General features: G+C 38.5%; 1 protein-coding gene across 1 annotated transcript; it reads left to right on the forward strand.

The window, feature by feature from the left end:
* The first annotated feature begins 523 nt into the window (after positions 1 to 523).
* Positions 524 to 17,454, forward strand: si:dkey-185m8.2. The gene is made up of 3 exons (XM_005166357.6): positions 524 to 869; positions 4,887 to 5,645; positions 11,078 to 17,454. The coding sequence occupies exons 1-3, from the start codon at positions 851 to 853 to the stop codon at positions 17,452 to 17,454; spliced, it is 7,155 nt and encodes a 2,384-aa protein (XP_005166414.1). The 5' UTR covers positions 524 to 850.
* The last annotated feature ends 857 nt before the right edge of the window (positions 17,455 to 18,311 follow it).

Genomic DNA, 18,311 nt, shown 5'->3' on the forward strand with positions numbered 1-18,311 from the left:
TTTTTTTTTTTTTTTTTTTTAATATATGTATATGAATTATATCCTAAAATGTAAAAAAAAAAAAATTATTAGGTGTCATCAAAATTTGATTAGATGTCAAAAATATTTTAATTTATAAAAGTTATACACGTTATTTTAATAAACACTGAATGAACCAAATTCATTTTTATTAAATATTACTTTTAATAATAAAGTAAAATAATAAATAAAAATGACAAAAATCGGCAAAAATTAAAATATGCATTACAAACTATATATTTTATTTATTTTCATATTAATTATATATTAAAATAAAATGATAAAAATGAAAATAAAAGCTAAAAATATATCATTCACATGTAAATAAACAGATTGTTTAACCTTGAAAATATATATTTAATAAAACATGACAAAATAAATGTATATGTAAAATTATAATTTTTTAATACTATTTCATAATAATAAATAAACCCATTTTTAATAGTGCTAATCACTCTAAAACACTGCTAAAGACCTATTTGACAAAAAACAAATAAACCTTCCTGTTCACCATAATTCAAAACAAAGCACCCAGACACAGAGTAAGTTAATCCCCATATGAAATGAGCAACACTGACCGCAAAGCCTCCTGTTTGATTTCCGTCAGACCAACGCGAGCAGTACATGCTGTTTCCTGTGCAAGTTACAGAAACCACAGGTTAGTCACATGACCAGCCTCCACGCTCAGCTCTGTTCCGCTCCACTGTTGTTCTGCGCATCACTAGGAAGTCAATTGAGCACTTTTTAAAGTTAATAAAGCGTAAAACAAAGCCAATGTCAAAACTATAACTCAAGAGGAAGAACACAGGAGGAAGAAGACAGACGGACAAAGATGGAGACCTCATTTTTAGGTGAGAGAAGTTTGATTATATGATTGAATAGACAATGGTGAAGCACACACACAGTCACACACACACACACTTCTGGAGACACGCACGCAATGGTGGAGACATGTCTGTATGTTATTGCATCAGATAAATAATGCATATCAAAATTAATGCATGTTTGTGCATTTCTAATATAATGCAAGACCTTTTTTCTTTGCAAATGACAATTCTTATTTTTTTTCACAATAATTACTGTGATAAACTTTACAAATATTTTTTCCTTTATTTTTAAACATAAAAACTAATTGGTCTTTTATGTGTCATTAGTATTGGTGTTTTTTACTTAATCCAGTAAAATTACTGTATTTTTTTAGGGTCTATAATTTCGTTTTGGAATCCCTGTATTAGAAATTCTTGTGATGGATGTTTTAGGCCTCAGCTTACAATGTCATCTATCTAATACATAAAGTATATATTTATGCACACACTACCAGCCAGAGTTTAGGATCAGTATGACTTTTTAATGTTAAAAAAGCATTTTCTACACACTAAGTTATTTTTTTTTATACATTTATTTGATAAAATACTAAACACTGTAAAAAAAAGTGATATATTGTTTTTTTTATTTAAATACATTCATTTTCATGTCGGCTTAGTCCTTTTATTAGTCCGGGGTCGCCACAGTGGAATGAACCGCCAACTTATCTAGCAAGTTTTTACGCAGCACATGCCCTTCCAGCCGCAACCCATCTCTGGGAAACATCCACACACAATTTGATACACTACGGACAATTTAGCCAACCCAATTCACCGGTACCGCATATCTTTGGACTGTGGGGGAAACCGGAGCACCCGGAGGAAACCCACGCGAAGACAGGGAGAACATGCAAACTCCACACAGAAACGCCAACTGAGCCGAGGTTCGAACCAGCGAACATGCTACCCACTGCACCACTGCCTCGCCTATTTAAATATTAATATTATTAAATTAAATAATATTTAAATAAAATAAAATGTTATTTAAATTAAATACTGATTTAAAATGTAATTTATTCCTGCAATTTAAAGCTCAATTTCAATCTTTAGTGTCATGTGATCATATGTTTATTTAAACGAGAATGTTTAAAGATCAAAGGTAAATTATAAATTAAGACAAACGTTCTGTATTTTAATAGCTTTCAAAAAGTTATTTATTCCTTTAATTTAAAGCTGAATTTTCAATATTATTACTCGATTCCAGCTTTTTAAACAGCTTATTATGTTTTAACATTTTATGTGAAAAGCATTTGCGCTTTCATGCACATAGTTTGATATTATTTTATATGATGCAATAAAATACATTTTAAGCATGTCTTAGGTTTGTCAAAATTTGGCTTACTGTATGTATGTAGGTTTTGCATATTCACATTGAAGCATTTAACACTGAAAAATGCACAAAATCAGTATCTGAGATGATTATTGTGATAGTAGTTTATGCTGCCGTTTAGCCACAAAATATAAAAATAATTTCTAAATTAAAAATTCAGGTAATATTTGGACAAAAACTCCTTTTAATATGAAACAGATTAGGCTTGATAATCAGGCACGCTTGCTCTTGTTAGTGTCGTCAATCTGGCAACCTGCATTTGCGTGAAGTTATCGAAGGTGGGGCTGGGTAAAAAAGTTTGTGGTTTTGGACTGTAATACCTAATTCAACCACTAGATTTCAATCTTACATACGGCACCTTGAAAAGTTACAAAGAGAGAAGCAAGCCTTATCCCAATAATCAGCAAAAACATACATGACATATGTTGTAAAAAGGTTCAATTTATAAGTAACTATATTTACTATTTACACACCCTCAAGTAATTCTACTATTGTATATGTTTCTTTCTTCTTTTGACCATAAAACAAGACACTGTGAAAGCAGGAAAAATATGCCATTGACAATCATTCATTCATTTTCCTTCGGCATAGTTCCTTATTCATCAATGGTTACCACAGCGGAATGAACCGCCAACTTATCCGGCATATGTTTTACACAAAGGATGTCCTTCCAGCCACAACCCAGTATTGGGAAAAGCCCAAGTATTCAAGAAATGACTAAAAACTCTAAAAACGACTAAAAACTCAACTATTTAGTCTCCACTTCACTTCCTAATCTGCAATTGCTTCTCTGAATATCACACTAACTGTACCCAAAAAAAAAAAAAAAAACTAATACTACTAATACTTCCCTTCTTAGACTTTACAGACCTGAAACTTGCCTACAGCACTTATTCATTGTTGCTCTTAGTTGTGTAAATTGCTTCCTTGTCCTCATTTGTAAGTCGCTTTGGATAAAAGCGTCTGCTAAATGACTAAATGTAAATGTACTAAATGAAAAGCCCATACACTCTCGCATTTACACACACACACACACGCACAAACTTATACACTACGGCCAATTTTGTTTACTCAATTCACCTACACCACATGTCATGAAACCCACATCAATACAGGGAGAACATACAAACTCCACACAGAAATGCCAACTGGCCCAGCCAGGACTTAAACCAGTGACATTCTTGCTGTGAGGTGACAGTGCTAACCACTGAGCCACCATGCTGCCCATTGACATACATAGTAGGAACAAAAAATACTATGGAGGTCAATGGCTTTTTACTCCAACAATCCTTAATATATATAACTCTTTGTGTTCAACAGAAGAAAGAAACTCAAACAGGTTTGGAACAAGTGAGAAGTAAGAAAATGACCCTTGTGTGCTGTTGGGGATGTTTTCATCCACTCTGGCGTGATTCTGAGTCTTAATTTGGCCACTACTTTCTCTGTTTGAGCAAATTGTATGACTTTTGGTGAAAAATCTTATTTTGACACAGATTTTGGGAAAATGCTTTGAAAATGTGTAAAACTTTAACAATACACTCAAATTGACTACCCTTTCCTTTCTTTTTCTACCATTATAGTGACATTTTTGATTGCAAAGCAATGTCACAATATAATCACGCATTCTTGATTGTTGCTGCTTTTCCATATTGGGAAGAAGTAAAATTTTCTAATTTTTACTGTTGATCATCAGTTGCAGAGCAAAAAAAGCTTTCTGCTTTCTATATCGAGTATAGTGAGTTTGTGTGAGAGACCTTTGCACACTTATCTTTATATGTCTGAGAAAATAAGTAGCTCAGCTTTCACAATAAACATAGTAGGTGTATTTAAGCACACACACTGTAATCTGCCGTTTTACTCCATAAAAAAGCCAGAATTGCTTTTACACGGGCCTATCTAAAGAGGTAATGCTGCCAACTGATGATCAGCAGTAAAATTATGTGTTCTGTGTTTATTTATAACGCATTTCACAATTATGAGAGGGGTCTCTTCACTCCACCACCAGTGTGTTGTATCCACTTGGATGATGGGACAGCAGCCACAGGACAACGGCACCTGTGCGCTCATCATACACCAGCTAAAGAGGGAGTGGAGAGACAGTGATACAGCCAATTCAGTAGATGGGAATGGTTAGGAAGCCATGATTGGTAAGGGCCAATAGAGGGAATTTGGCCAGGACAACCAGGGTTAAACCCCTGCTCTTTAGGAGAAGTGCCATGGGATTCTTGATGACCACAGAAAGTCAGAACTTATCCAAAACACAGCGCTCACTGACAGTATAGTGTCCCCTTCACTATACTGGGGCATTAGGACTCACACAGACCACAGGTTGAGCGCCCCCTGCTGGCTTCACTAACGCCACTTCCAACAGCAACCTAGCTTTCCCATGTGGTCTGCCATCCAGGTACTGACCAGGCTGACTTAGCTTTAGTGAGTCTTGGGCTGCAGGATGATACATTTGGCCTCTTCCCAACAGGGAAAACCAGCAACAGTTAAGAATGCATGATTATATTGTGTCATGGTTTTGCAATCAAAAAATGCGATTATAATGGAAGTCAATGGGGCAAAAACAGCCACCAACATAAAGAAAGGGTAGCCAATTAAATGGCATGCGTATGTGTTACGCCCCCAACCACATACTGATTAAAACTGAACATTACCTCTCTCTCCCACAGATCGTAGGCTGCAGTCAACAGAGTCCAATGGAGGAGGTCCCAGTCCGTCTCCTCTTCCTGAACTCCGCTTGGTTTTATTGGGCCGCAAAGGCGCTGGAAAGAGCTCAGCAGGAAACACCATCCTGGGCCTTGCAGGAGGCTTTGAGACCAACAAACCCACTGAAGAGTGTGTGAAGAGGCGCGCAGATGTGGCGGGACGGCGGGTTACAGTTGTGGACACTCCAGGCTGGGAATGGTACTACTCTGCGAACGGGACTCCCGAATGGGTGAGGAGGGAAACCAAGCGAAGCGTGTCTTTATGTCCTCCAGGCCCTCATGCTGTGCTTCTAGTGGTACGATCCTGCACATCGGTGACAGCCGAATACCATCAGCAGATAGAAGAGCATCTTGAGTTGCTGGGAAAAGCGGTGTGGGATCATACATTAGTGCTGTTCACCAGAGGTGATGAACTGGGCTCCGTCCCAATCGAACAGCGGATCCAAAATGGTGGCAAGTCTTTCCAGAGGCTCCTAGAGCGATGTGGGAACCGGTTTCATGTTTTGGAGAACAAGCGGAGAGTTGATGATGGGTCGCAGGTGAAGGAGCTGATGGGGAAGATGGATCGGCTGGTGGAGGAGAGAAAAGGCAGATATTATGGGATGGATCTGCTGTTCCTGGAGCTGGAGGTGGAGAGCAAACGGAGAGCGAGAGAACGGAGGAAAAAACAAAGGTTGATGGAGGCGCAGACGCACCGGGGGACCATCAGAGCCGTGCTGATGAGTGAGTTACTGCTAAATTATTCACATTAATACTATTTTGCAGAAAAAAAGTCAAATAAATACCTCAGGTGAGAGTAAAAGCTTTTCATGATATAAGGAAAGACTAAGAAATTCACACACTTATGCATAACATTATTGGCCAATAGAGGAATGCTGAGGAATGTTAAAACAGCATGCAATCCAACATTGGGGAAAGTGCTGCTCAAATAAAGCATTTACAGCCAGCGGCAACCTCCTGCTCTCCCTCGTGAAGCTAACACGGAAGTAACCGAAACTGCAATTCATCGAAATTCAGCGAGTCCTGGCTCCATATGGAGCAAATTTCTATTGAGCCCACTGTTAAAGGGTCACGAAACACCAAAACACATTTTTTGAGCTGTTGACAGTCGTATATGTGTCCCACACTGCTAAAAACACTATTAGGACACCTATATTTCACTAAAAAGTGTAAATTGGTTGTTTTTGCGTTATTTCAAGCAAATTCGTACTTCCGGTTTGAAACGAATTTTTGAAGCTGCGTCACGGTCATGACATAATAGCGTGTATTCCAGCGTGCAGACTGGACGTCTGTGCCAGAGTGTGTCTTATTACGTCTTACAGTGTGATGCATTAATGCATGAGTAAGGCTTGGTTCAAACCAATCAGCCCGCTCTATTCTGCAACTTCATTAATATTCATTAGTGTCACTGTTTACACCAGAGACGCCACGTTGTGTTGGCAAAACAAGCGTGGAGTGTTGCTTTTATAGTTTGCTGCCATTAAGTTTCGTTTTCATTTTCTCTCTGTGAGAGCTCGGACTCACGTGTGGATTAACAGTGTACGCGACGCTCGACAACAATAACTTACGTGTCTAAGGAGGATTATTGTTTACCTGAGAGCTGTTCTCATCTGCAAACGCTGAAATCCGGATTTGCTTGTAGTCTTCTCTTAATAAAGACGCGGCTCTAGTTGCTGGTGATTGTCCTGTCTCTACAGATTTGCTAAGTGAGCGACCAGTTCTTTGTTTATTCAGTTTGTTCGTATCGAATTAAGTTAACTATTGCACTGAGTGCAGAAATGTTAGCACCGCATTTAGTGACCGGAATAACACACGCGGCTTTCTGACGCTACCTGCCGTGTGGATCTAAGTTTCCGGGAATTGCGGAGCTTTTTTTTCTCTCATTCGCCGTGCGGTATCAAACATTGCATGAAAAATACACGCTTAGAGCAGATCCTCGAATCAAATATCGCGTTGGTCGCAAGGGGCATGAATGAATTCCCTGAATGAAAGAGCCAAACTGCAGTTAAAGTCCAACATTTAATAATCTGGCAAATAATTCAACTACAGATGTCCATGTAGGTTAAACACAATGACTGTAAAAAATACACCATCACTTTCTCGTGTGAGTATTTTGACTGAAACTCGCGCGTGCCCAAATAGACACTCCCACACCATCCCACTTTAGTTCCTCCGACACTCCCCCCTAAACAGAACTGGACACGCCCGCTTTTCTGACTTTTTCCGAAGTAGAGGTGTGAAAACACCCTGCTGAAACGAGGGGGTTTCATGGCCCTTTAAAACGGGGCAACTTTACAGCAGAAAAAAGGTGTTTACAGCCTGCTACAAAAAAATGATTTAGGTGCATATAGCTAATATCACCCTTCATAACAACGGTGAGGGGGGTACATTTTTTATAACTCATCCGTTTCTATATATTAAGTCTGCATAATTAAGGGCGTGTCCACTTGAGTGTCACTAGTGGCCCTATCATACACCCGGCGCAGTGTGGCGCAAGACGAGGCAAAATAGTCTTTTGGTAGTTTCAGCTTGGCGTAAGAGTAGTTTTGAGGCGTTGCGCTACGCTGTTTAAATAGCAAATGCATTAATGCTCATTTGTGCGCCCATAGGCGTTCTGGTCTAAAAAGGAAGGCGTTCTGAGGCGGACCGCTGGCGCGTTGCTAATTTGAGAAACTATGATAGATTTTTCATTAGACCAAAACTAACCCGGTCTAAACTCCGGCGCAGAGTTGTGCCTCGCTAACACACTGCTTAATACGCACAAGAGAGCAATAGGCAAATATCTTTACATATGAAAAAATGTAAATATTAAGGATATATATATACAGGATATAATAAGAATAGATGTATGATATAAATATAAAGGATTAAAATATTACAAAACATTATTTTCTAGCCTACATAAATATGAAAAACCACTGCTTTTATGTCTTCTTCATCTCGGGAGGCTTTTTCAGTTCATTCATAACAATTTGCTTTTGTATAATGTTATTATTATTAGCAGTATTATTTATTATATCCATATTTATATTTGTTTTATTAAAAACAGGCTTAGATTTGCCCACCTGTCAGGTTTTAGACCATATGGGGCATAGCAGGTGTATTTGGAAATAACTCAGTATTTTGACCACGCTTGGTCATTATTGTTCATTTATTCGTTTGCTAGAAAATAGAACTGAATTTGGAAATAGTTTTGAAACAAATCTTTGCGCTTAACAAACGAAATTAATTATTTATAGACTAATTGATGTCTGTGCGTTTCCCTATCCAAGAGCGAATGTGAAAGTAGTTCCATTATCTCTCATTGTCACGCAGTAGATGCTCTGTTTAACAGTTTTCTGTTAAAAAACTGTCAACTGTTAACTGTTTGCTTTTGAAATGCTAATTTTTTCCACTTAGACTTGCTTTGCGTCCTGTAAATAGCGAATGCGCTCTTGGCGTGACGCAGCTGACTCTTAAAGGGAATGGGAGACGAGACTCTAATTGGTTTATTCTCAAAACACACCTATAACTCATTAAGAAAATTAACTCAACCCTTTTAGCCCATGCGCCTTGGCGCAAAGCTCATTTTCCCATCCGTAAATTAGCAAAAATGCGTTCTGACACGCCCTGAAAGCGTTTGCCCCCTGCGTTTTGCGCTCTGCGCATGGACCGTCAAAATAGAGCCCTAGGTTTCGCTGATTCCAGCTGATTAGCCGCTGAACTTGGCATATACATTGTATTTTCGTTTTGTTTTAAGTGGCTTTACACAGTCAGGCCCCAAATGGGTTTAATCTGGCCCGCGAGATGATTCTGTAAAGTATAAAAACAAGCTGCAATTTTTCAATAAAAGAACTTGCTGTTCCAATTGTGTCCAATAGACGGCGCAATTGCAAACTGTTAATTTCATCTGATCCAGAGGCCTGAATCAGCGTCAATTTGGAGGCCTTCTCAGAGAGATAGAGCACATCTATGCCCTGCCATACCACACTGAGGTGATCTCACAAGGACACGTAACTATTTCACATTTTGTCAGTTTAGTGGCTAATTCATACGAGTTCAGTTGTATAAAAATGTATGATACAAAAAAGTAGACATGGCACTCAACCACACCCCTAAGCCCAACCATCATTGGGGGATAAGCTAATCCTACTAAACTGCACAAATAAATTAGTTTGAACTCATTCGAACAAAAAGTTACAAATTTCCATGAGATTGCGAAGTCCTCAGGCCCCAGCTTTATGCTTTATGTTGATCATATTAAAACAAAGAAAACAATCTGAAGTTGTTGTTTTTAAGTTATATACAGTGCTCAGCATAATTATTAAGCATAATTATTGAGTACACCCCCATACAAATGTATATTGTATATTTTGTTTTTTTGTAGAAAAATCTATATTTTTCTTCATTTCTCAATAAATATAGGAAATGTATTTTGGTGCATTTAAACATTTTTTTAAACATATATATTTATTAAAATAATATTTTAGTCACCAAACATATTTACAAATGGAAAGATAATACAATTAAATTTAACTAAAATATTGCAAAATACTACAAAATTTCAGGTATTTTTTTTTTGCTTCTCGATTTTTCCTCTTTTTAAAATTTGTATTTAATATTTTTCTGTAACATAAATTTCTCTGTACTAGTTCTTAGACCATTATCATACGATATTTTTGCTAGATTAGCTCCACATTTGGCTTCAGTACTGACTTATCTATTGTATATGCACAAATATGATATTGTTTAGCTTTCTATTAAAAATATTAATTTAAAAGTGAGATTTGTGAGAGGTGTACTTATACTGTATATGCTGAGCACTGTATACCTTAATCTTACCAGTCCGGCCCACTTGGAAATAGATTTTCCTCCATGTGGCCCCCCGAGCTAAAATGAGTTTGACACCCCTGATTTAGAGGAAGAATTGAAAAATAAAAGACAAATAAATAGTCCAATTAAAAACAAAAGATCTGGAGAAAGACAGAGAAATGAAAATACTGTGGGCAAACAAATGAAAAACAGACAGAAATTTTAAGTTTAGAGAAAACAATAATTTTGTGTGTGCAGTAAAACAGGGTGAGGGATACTACGATGGATTGCCATATGTTAAATGATTTTAAATGCATGAGCAGAAGTGCAATTAAAATCCTTTAACGAACAGCAAGACAGATTTTCCTGCTTATTCCATAGTTATTGGCATGTTAAAAATTGTCTAAATTACCTTTGCTTTTTGCAGCAAAATAATTTACCAAATTTGTCAGGTATGACCATAGACTGAATTTAATTATAGACAGTGTCTCTGACGTCACTTGTGGGTTTCTGAAGATTCCAAATGAAGCTACCGTATTTATTATTTTCACAGGGGTAGAATAACGTTACAGGGGATCAATGTGGAGATAGGCTAACATTAGTTTTGTCTTCCTTCATTTATTCATTCATTTTCTTTTTGGCTTAGTCCCTTTATTAATCCGGGGTCGCCACAGCGGAATTAACTGCCTACTTATCCAGCACGTTTTTTTACACAGCGGATGCCCTTTCAGCTGCAACCCATCTCTGGAAAACACACACACACTCATACACTATGGACAATTCAGCCTACCCAATTCACCTGTACCACACGTCTTTGGACTGTGGGGGGGGGGACCAGAACACCCAGAGGAAACATGCAAACATGCAAACTCCACACAGAAATGCCAACTGACCCAGCCGAGGCTCAAACCAGCAACCTTCTTGCTGTGAGGCAACAGCACTACCTACTGCGCCACTGCGTCACCAACAACTTAATATATGAAATAAATAATAACAGCTTTTTATCATTTATATAATGTTTACAATGCAAATCCATCTGGATCTATTTAGTCTATCATATAATATATTAACTAACAGAAAGAAAATATTACTTTACAATCTGTATTGTAAATAAATCAAATAAACACTTTCATATTAGTCAATATTATTATTAAAATAATTTTTTTTAATTAATTGAATAAATATGACTTTACACACATTTATACAAGCAAATAAATAGACTCAATGAGAGGCTAAAAATATGCAGAAATCTGCGGATTTGTGTGGCGCAGATTCCGTGTGGATCTAGACATGCGTTATCCCTTATATAATGTCAACAGCTTCAATAAATTAATATGTTGCATTGTTTCTTCTGTCTCTGCTAGGTGACAATCCTCAAATTGAAGACCTGGAAGAAAGAAATCTCTTCTCCAGAGGTTCAAGGCGTTTCCCGGAGCTGAGACTGGTTCTGCTGGGAGAAAGAGAGACGGGGAAAAGCTCTGCTGGGAACGCCATCCTCGGAGGACCAGGATACTTTCAAAGCAAAGAGGCTACAGAGGAATGTTCCAGACAGCAGACAGAGGTGTCTAATAGACTGGTGACAGTGGTGGATGTGCCCGGATGGGAAGGCGGACCTGAGGGAATTACTCCAGAGAGAGTGAAGCGAGAGATAGGATTGAGCGTGACTCTGTGTCCTCCTGGACCTCATGCATTTCTTTTGACATTGAGAGTGGATGCGTTTGTTCAAGCACAGGTGGTCCGGGAGCACATGGAGCTCTTAGGAGAAGCTGTCTGGAGACATACGCTGCTTCTGTTCACACGGGGCGACCAGCTACGAGAAGGAGTCACAATTGAGCAGCACATCCAAGGAGGAGGGAAGGAACTTCGCTGGTTGGTGGAACGATGTTCAAACAGATTTCATGTCATCAGCAGCAAATCATCTCCGGATTCGCAGATTTCCCAAACACAAATAACAGAACTTCTGGAGAAGATTGAGAAGATGGTGGCGGGAAATCGCTGTGAGGCATTCTTGCCACTAGTGCATGAGATTCAAGATTTGGGAAGACAAAAGAATGAGAAGTTTCAACTGAGAGTCAAGGAGTTCAACGAGAAGCTTCAACGGCAGGAGGAGGAACTGAAGAAGATGAAGGAACGAGAGGTTAGGAGCATTCGGTGGTTCTTCGAAAGACGCAAAAAAGATAAAGTGCAATCTCCTGGGAAGGCTGAGAGAGAGGAAGTGCAGTATAAGGGTGAAGATGACCGGAGAAGTGTGATGGGTGAGCTTGAGGAGAGGATGGCTTGGTTAACGGAAGACAAGGAGCAAGAGTTGCAAGAGCTGAGCTCTAAACTGAGCAAAGTCATGGTGAGTTACGATCACTTATTGAAAGAGAAAGAGCAGCTGGTGATGAAACTAGAGGTACAAGAACGTGAAGGGGAAGAAAAAGTGGATGAACTTCAAATGAAGCTGCTGGAAGTGGAACGATTGGGTGCATTGATGGAGCAAGAGCGGAAAGAGAGAGATGCTGAAATTCAGCATAAACATGTGGATGAGATGAATGAGCTTCTAAACCAATTGATGGATGCTAAAAAAGAGAGGGAAATGATGAAAGGGAAGGTTGAAGAGACTCAAAAAGAGATGGATGCATCACAACAGAGACATCAAGAAGAGATCACAATGAAAGAAAGCCAACTGAAGGCAAAGGATAATAAAATTGAAAAGCTTTCCAGAGAAATCGAAGAGGCGAAACGCAATGCTGTGAACACAGAAAAAGAACGAAACGATAAAGATGAGGAGAAAGAGAAAGAGATGGACAAGCTCAGAGAGATGATAGAGATGATGACCAAAGAGATGGAGCAGCTGCGGATGTCCTTTCAAGAGCAAGTGAAGACGACAGAAGCTGAGAGAGAAATGCATGACAGTGTAGTCGAGAAATACAACAAGCTCATTGATAAGCTTGTTGGGAAAGATGAAGAAATAGAGCGAACGATGAGAGAAAAAGAAAATGAGCTGCATCGAAATGCTGAAACGCAAGAAAAACTTCAGCTAAAAGAAGATGAAATGGTCAAATTAAGACAAAGAGATCAGGAAAAGGACAGAGAAATAGAGACACTGATGGAAAACATTACTGAAAAACAGAGAAACATTGAAAAGCTAAGAGACGTTGTCCACGCAAATACTAAAAAACACACAGCCGAACTAAAAGCTCTGGAGGAAGAGTTGACAACAAAAGATGATGAAATAATCAAATTAAAACAAGGCGAGCTGGAGAAAGACAAAGACATTAAAATACTAATGCAAAGCATTATCGAAAAACAAGCTGAAATTGACAAGTTAGGAGACAATGCACAAGAAAATGCTGCTCAGCTAATACATTTACAAGAGGCAGTCAAAGAAAAGGAAGGAGAAATAGAAAAATTAAGTCAAAGAGGCCAAGAGAAAGAACGAGAAATTGACATACTTAAGCAAAACATCGCCAAAAAACAGAACGATGTTGAAAAATTAAGAGAAAGCATCCAGGAACACATTACGCAAAGTGCAGCTCAACTTAAGCAATTAGAGGAAGAGGTGGAAATAAGAGAAGAGGAAATAACCAAATTAAGACAAAGAGAGCTGCAGAAAGACAAAGAAATTCACACACTTACGGAAAACATTGCAGGCCAAAAGCAGGATGCTGAGAAATGTAAAAACAACATGCTATCAAACATTGAGGAAAGTGCTGCTCAGATGAAGCGTTTAGAGGAAGAATTAAAAATAAAAGAGGAGGAAATCACTCAATTAAGAGCAAAAGAGCTGGAGAAAGACAGAGAAATGAACAAACTGTTGGAAAACATTAACGAAAAGCAGACAGACATTGAAAAGTTAAGAGAGAGTGTTGAGGAAACTGCAGCTCAACTACAGCATTTACAAGAAGAGCTACGAAATAAAGAAGATGAAATGGCTAAATTAAACCAAAGAGAGCTGGAGAAAGATAAAGAAATTCACACGCTTATGGAAAACATTGTCAGCCAAAAGCAGGAAGCTGAAAAATATAAAAACAACATGCAATCAAACATTGAGGAAAGTGTTGCTCATATGAAGCATTTAGAGGAGGAATTAAAAATAAAAGAGGAGGAAATCACTCAGTTAAGAGCAAAAGAGCAGGAGAAAGACAGAGAAATGAACACCCTGCAGGAAAACATTAACGAAAAGCAGGCAGACATTGAAAAGTTAAGAGAGAGTGTTGAGGAAAGTGCAGCTCAACTACAGCATTTACAAGAAGAGTTACTAACAAAAGAAGATGAAATAGCCAAATTAAACCAAAGAGGACTGGGGAAAGACAAAGAAATTCACACGCTTATGGAAAACATTGTCAGCCAAAAGCAGGATGCTGAAAAATATAAAAACAGCATGCAATCAAATATTGAGGAAAGTGCTGCTCGGGTGAAGCGTTTAGAGGAGGAATTAAAAATAAAAGAGGAGAAAATCACTCAATTAAGAGCAAAAGAGCTGGAGAAAGACAGAGAAATGAACAAACTGTTGGAAAACATCAACAAAAAACACACAGATGTTGAAAAGTTAGGAGAGAGCATTGAGGAAAGTGCAGCTCAACTACAGCGTTTACAAGAAAAGCTACAAAATAAAGAAGATGAAATAGCCAAATTAAACCAAAGAGAGCTGGAGAAAGATAAAGAAATTCACACGCTTATGGAAAACATTGTCAGCCAAAGGCAGGACACTGAAAAATGTAAAAACAACATGCAATCAAACATTGAGGAAAGTGTTGCTCGGGTGAAGCATTTAGAGGAGGAATTAATAACCAAACATGGGGAAATAACCCAATTGAGAGCAAAAGAGCAGGAGAAAGAGAGAGAAATTAACAAACTGTTGGAAAACATTAACAAACAACACAGAGATGTTGAAAAGTTAAAGGAGAGAACTGAGGAAAGTGCTGCTCAACTACAACGTTTACAAGAAGATTTACAAACAAAAGAAGATGAAATAGCCAAATTAAACCAAAGAAAGCTGAAGAAAGACAAAGAAATGGAAACAGTGATGCAAAACCTGAATGAAAAGCATAGAGGAAATGTAGAAAAGCTGCAGAACTGCATTCAGGAACACATTGAAGAAGGCGCTTCGCAATTAAAACACCTCGAGGAAGAGTTTGACGTGAAGATGGAGGCATGCAAAAGGAAACATTTGAGGATGAAGGAGGAGGTGGAGAATGTTAGGAAACATTATGAGGAGACTAGACTGAAAATTAAAGAGAAGGAACGTATCATCAGTCAATTACAACAACAGTGTGAAGATGCTGATAGATGCTTGGAGGAGCTAAAACAGCAAAATATAGAAGAGCAAGAGCAAAACAATAACCTTAAAAACGTGAATGGAGAACTGGAGAAAGTGCTGAAGATTTCCGATGAGCGCTGTGAAGAGCAAACTGCAGAATTAAAGGGGTTAAAAGAAGAGATGGATGAGGTGAAACAACTGCTTGACGAAAAGGAGAAGGATTTGCAAGACATGAAGGTGTATTATGATGAAAAACTAAGAGAAAGGCATGAGGAGAATGAGATGAAGGATATAGAGACTGAACAAGAGCTTCGAAGGAGAGAGAGAGGGGTTGAAAAGAGAGAAGAGAAACTGCAAACGAGAGAGGATGAAATGAATAGGAGAGAACAAGAGATAATAAATGAAAAGCAGGAGATGGAGGTGCAAGTGTACAGGATTAGAGAAGAGGAGAAGAATCTGGAAAATGAGAGTGAGAATAACAAACGCCTGGCTGAAGATCTGCTGCGGATGACAGAGGAGGTTCAGAAAAAGGAGGAGGCACTGAAGGACAAAGAGGATGTTTTAAACATGCAGGAGAAGGAGATTAAAGTTAAAATGGTTGACTTGCAAGCAACCGAGAATATACTGGAAACTAAACAGAAGGAAATTAAAGATCTGACTGAAAAGCAGGAGAAAGATATGGAAAACCTTAGACAGAAGTTGAAGAGAAACGAACAAGAGCTGATGGAAATGAAGGAGAGTTTTGATAAAGACCAACACAGGCTTAAAGAAGAAGAAAAGTTTTTGGAAGTGCTCAAGGCGAATCTGGAAACCAGAGAAAATGAGCTTAATAAACGTGAGCAGATGTGGGAAGTAAAGACCCAAGAGCTTTTAAAGCGCTCAGAGGAACTTCAAAACAACAAATGTGCAATGGAGAAATGGCAAGCCCAGCTGAGGAATCAGGAACATGATCTTCTGCAGAAAATGAATGGAGTAGAAAAAAAGGAGCAAGAACTTGTTCAGAGAGAGCTGGAGATTGAACTCAATCTTCAACAGATGCAACATCAAAATATGGAAAAACAAGATGATACGCAGCAGGTTTCATCTGACGAACGTGAAATGGAGCTTGAGAGCATCAGGAGAGCATTGGGAAAGATGGAGAAAGAGGTGATAAAAGTCGAAGAAGCGATTTCTCATAGAGGACAGAAACTTAAGGGGGAGGAAATATCTTCAGAGAAAAGACAGAAAGTCATGCAAAATAGGGAAGAGAGTGAGAAACTGCAGCATGAAGACGTGTTAGACAATCTGAAGCAACAGCGGGATGTTTTGAAAGACCCAGAACAATCTTTAGATACCAAAGAATCAGACCTGCGCCAACTGGAATTGGAGCTCGCCATGAAAGATAAAAACATGGCAGAAAAACAAGAACTTCTGCATAACCAAGAATTAGATCTTAAGAAGAAGGAGAGTGAAGTTGAAAGCAATATAAAAAAGCTTGAGCTACTAAAAACAACACTAGATGGGAAAGAAAAAGAGCTCGATGAACGACGCAATCAACTTGATTCAAGAGCGCAGGAGTTAAATAAAAATCAAGAGAAGCTAAAAAAGAAGCGGGAGGAACTTGAGAAATGGGAGAAGTACTTGTATAACACAGAGCTCAAGCATATTCAACATGAGTCTTTCTCAGGGCATCAGCAGAGGACAAACTCCACTGAATTCAACAGCAAACATGCAGACGTTGAAGAAATCAATAGAGTCGACAAGAAATGCACAAGAAATGAAGAAGAAAGTGAACAGCGATTGGATTTAGCAACGAAAAACAATGAAAACAACACCTCAGTGAAGAATCAAAAGACTCGACGTGTGCTAGACGTCATGCAGAAGGAGGAAAATACTGATGGGGACAGTGAGGAAGACTTCTTTGAATCTTCAAGCACCAATTTCCAACCAACCCAATTTATAAGAGTACCTGAGCTAAGACTGATGCTTTTAGGAGACTCCTGGTCGTCCCGTCATCCAACGAGATGCACAATTGTTGGCCCTGATGCTGATAGATCCAACCCTTGGAAAGGAGAGATATCCGGCAGACGTGTAACCATTGTAGAGCCTAAAGGCCTAAAATGGAGATCAGGAACTGACAGAAATAGCACATTTCAAAAACATCTCTCTCAAAGTGTCTCTATGTGTCAGCCTGGACCACATGCCTTCATCTTGGTTATACCCTCTTATATATCCATCACTAGTCAATACAGACGAGCAGTAGAACATACAATGTCTGCGCTAGGAGAAACATCATGGAGGCATGCTATTGTTCTGCTTACCTGGGGGGAAACATTGGGAGAGAGCCTCCAGCAGCATGTTAAGAGAAGCAGTGACCTTGAACGACTGGTCCGGAGGTGTGGAAATAGATGCTACGTTTTTAACAACAGACATCAGGAATCAAACGTGGCGAAGTTGCTGGAGAAGGTTGAGGAGATGCTGGGAGGAAACAATGGGCGTTACTACAAACTGGACTGAAAGAGAGCATTGATGACTGTGGATAGTAATTAAGTTATGATTATTATAGTAGATGGTTGGCATTAAACACTATTTATGTGTTTAGCAGTAACCTACAGTGCACGTGTAAAAATAAAGATTTGTTTTGCAAACATTTTCAAATGATTTCATTTAGAGCAGGGGTCACCAATCTCGGTCCTGGAGGGTCGGTGTCTCTGCAGGGTTTAGCTCCAACTTGCCTCAACACACCTGCCTGGATGTTTCAAGTATACCTAGTAAGACCTTGATTAGCTTGTTCAGGTGTGTTTGATTAGGTTCGGAGCTGAAATCTGCAGGACACCGGCCCTCCAGGAACAAGTTTGGTGACCCCTGATTTAGAGGAAGACTTGTTTTTGTACAAGAGTTCCCACATGAGAAAAGTATACGCTTGTTAAGTGTGACGTCACGCTTCCGGGTCCAAGTGCTCTATTAAACTGTATAGGGAGAATCAACAAATGGTAACAATAAACGTTTACAAAGCAGTGTAATACTTTCGAAAATCACGATCACATTATATATACAGTTGAAGTCAGAATTATTAGCACCCCCTTTGATTTTTTTTTTTACATTTCTTTAATATTTCCCAAATTATATTTAACAGAGCAAGGAAATTTTCACAGTATGTCTGATAATATTTTTTCTTCTGGAGAAAGTCTTATTTGTTTTATTTTGGCTAAAATAAAAGCATTTTTTAAATTTTTTTAAAAGCCATTTTAAGATCAAATTTATTAACCCCTTTATTTTCCGATAGTCTACAGAACAAACCATCGCTAAACAATAACTTGCCTAATTAACCTAACCTGCCTAGTTGACCTAATTAACCTAGTCAAGCCTTTAAA

The sequence above is a fragment of the Danio rerio genome, chromosome 7 (genome assembly GCF_049306965.1).
Source record: "Danio rerio strain Tuebingen ecotype United States chromosome 7, GRCz12tu, whole genome shotgun sequence".
Classification (NCBI taxonomy): Eukaryota; Metazoa; Chordata; class Actinopteri; order Cypriniformes; family Danionidae; genus Danio; species Danio rerio.